This window comes from Drosophila santomea, chromosome 2R (genome assembly GCF_016746245.2).
Source record: "Drosophila santomea strain STO CAGO 1482 chromosome 2R, Prin_Dsan_1.1, whole genome shotgun sequence".
NCBI classification, from domain to species: domain Eukaryota; kingdom Metazoa; phylum Arthropoda; class Insecta; order Diptera; family Drosophilidae; genus Drosophila; species Drosophila santomea.
Window position 1 is genome coordinate 17,253,229 of NC_053017.2, and position 1,214 is coordinate 17,254,442.

At 47.0% G+C, this 1,214-nt stretch overlaps 1 protein-coding gene across 1 annotated transcript; it reads right to left on the reverse strand.

Annotated features, from left to right (window-relative positions):
• Positions 1 to 557: 557 nt before the first annotated feature.
• On the reverse strand, positions 558 to 839 carry LOC120445924 (metchnikowin). Its single transcript, XM_039626583.2, has one exon. It carries the CDS (start codon positions 799 to 801, stop codon positions 640 to 642), a length of 162 nt encoding a protein of 53 aa, XP_039482517.1. The 5' UTR covers positions 802 to 839; the 3' UTR covers positions 558 to 639.
• Positions 840 to 1,214: the final 375 nt, after the last annotated feature.

The window sequence follows — 1,214 nt, forward strand, 5'->3', positions numbered from 1 at the left end:
GCTCCGCACGCCGCCAACCGCCCATTTGTCCATCAGCTGCTGCTGCTAATTTTTGCAAGTGTTTTTCTTAGCGCTTTTCTTGGATCGCAGCTGAAAATAGACAGAAAAAGGCGGAGAGTGTGAGGAAGAAATTGTCGTTTTTGTGTGTGAAGCTCATTGAAATGTTTGCGCGTACTCAATTTTTATTTGCATCTAAATATATGCATCTAAATAAATAGTGTAGTATACTACAGAGAATGGCAATCGATGGCAACCGTGATTACTCATACGCCCCGCTAGCCAAGCAGATGCAAAATGCAAAATGCTAATTAAATTGCATTCGAGTGCTCTGCACTGCTCTGCATTCCAATGTTGGCTCAATCACAGTTGCCACTAAAATTTATGGATTGAATACCATTGCAGAAGCCTTAAGCGCCGAACAATCAGCGAGGCACTCAGCCTCCTCATAATTCTGGGTGAATTCGGTGAAAGGGAATTCCTGATTGGACTCCAGTCACCTGTGCCCTTTGCTCCCTCCCCCTTCAGCGTGGAATTAATATAATTACCCAACGACAAGCTTTGATGTTCAGTTTCAGTTTAATTGTATTAATTGTGTCAATGTGTTAACGACATCAGCAGTGTGAATTTCCCACGGACAATTCAATAAATGGGACCCGGTCGTCGGGGTTGGTTAGGATTGAAGGGCGACGGCCTCGTATCGAAAATGGGTCCCTGCTGACGATGAGGCTCCGACAGGACCGATGTAGCCATGGCCATCACACTCAGCAGTGCCAGAAAAATCGCTCCAAGATTAAGTTGCATCTTAGCTCGGTGATGGGAATTGATTGATGCTTTGAGCGCTGAGATGGCGCTGCTTTTATAGCCCAGTGCCAGACAAACGAGTCGCAGATTGGGGACTTTTTATTTGAGCTGCTGCGATAAGCAGCCGAACGAATGACGGACAAATGTCAGTCGGGGGCAGATAACCGATGGTGGCCAGGGGAATCCAGCCAGCACCATTCCAGAGGGGCTTCCCACGGTGCCGGATTATCAGCCTAGACTAAATGTAAATATGACGTTTCTCGCTGAATATTTATGTTGTCCCCCCAGTGAGCTCCCCACCTCCACAGCTCTCCAAACACTCTTCTTCTTTTTAGCGCCCTGTTGGTTTTTCTGCATTGCAAATTACCCACCGACAAGCACGGCAGCCATTCAAAGGCATAGTCAACATGCGT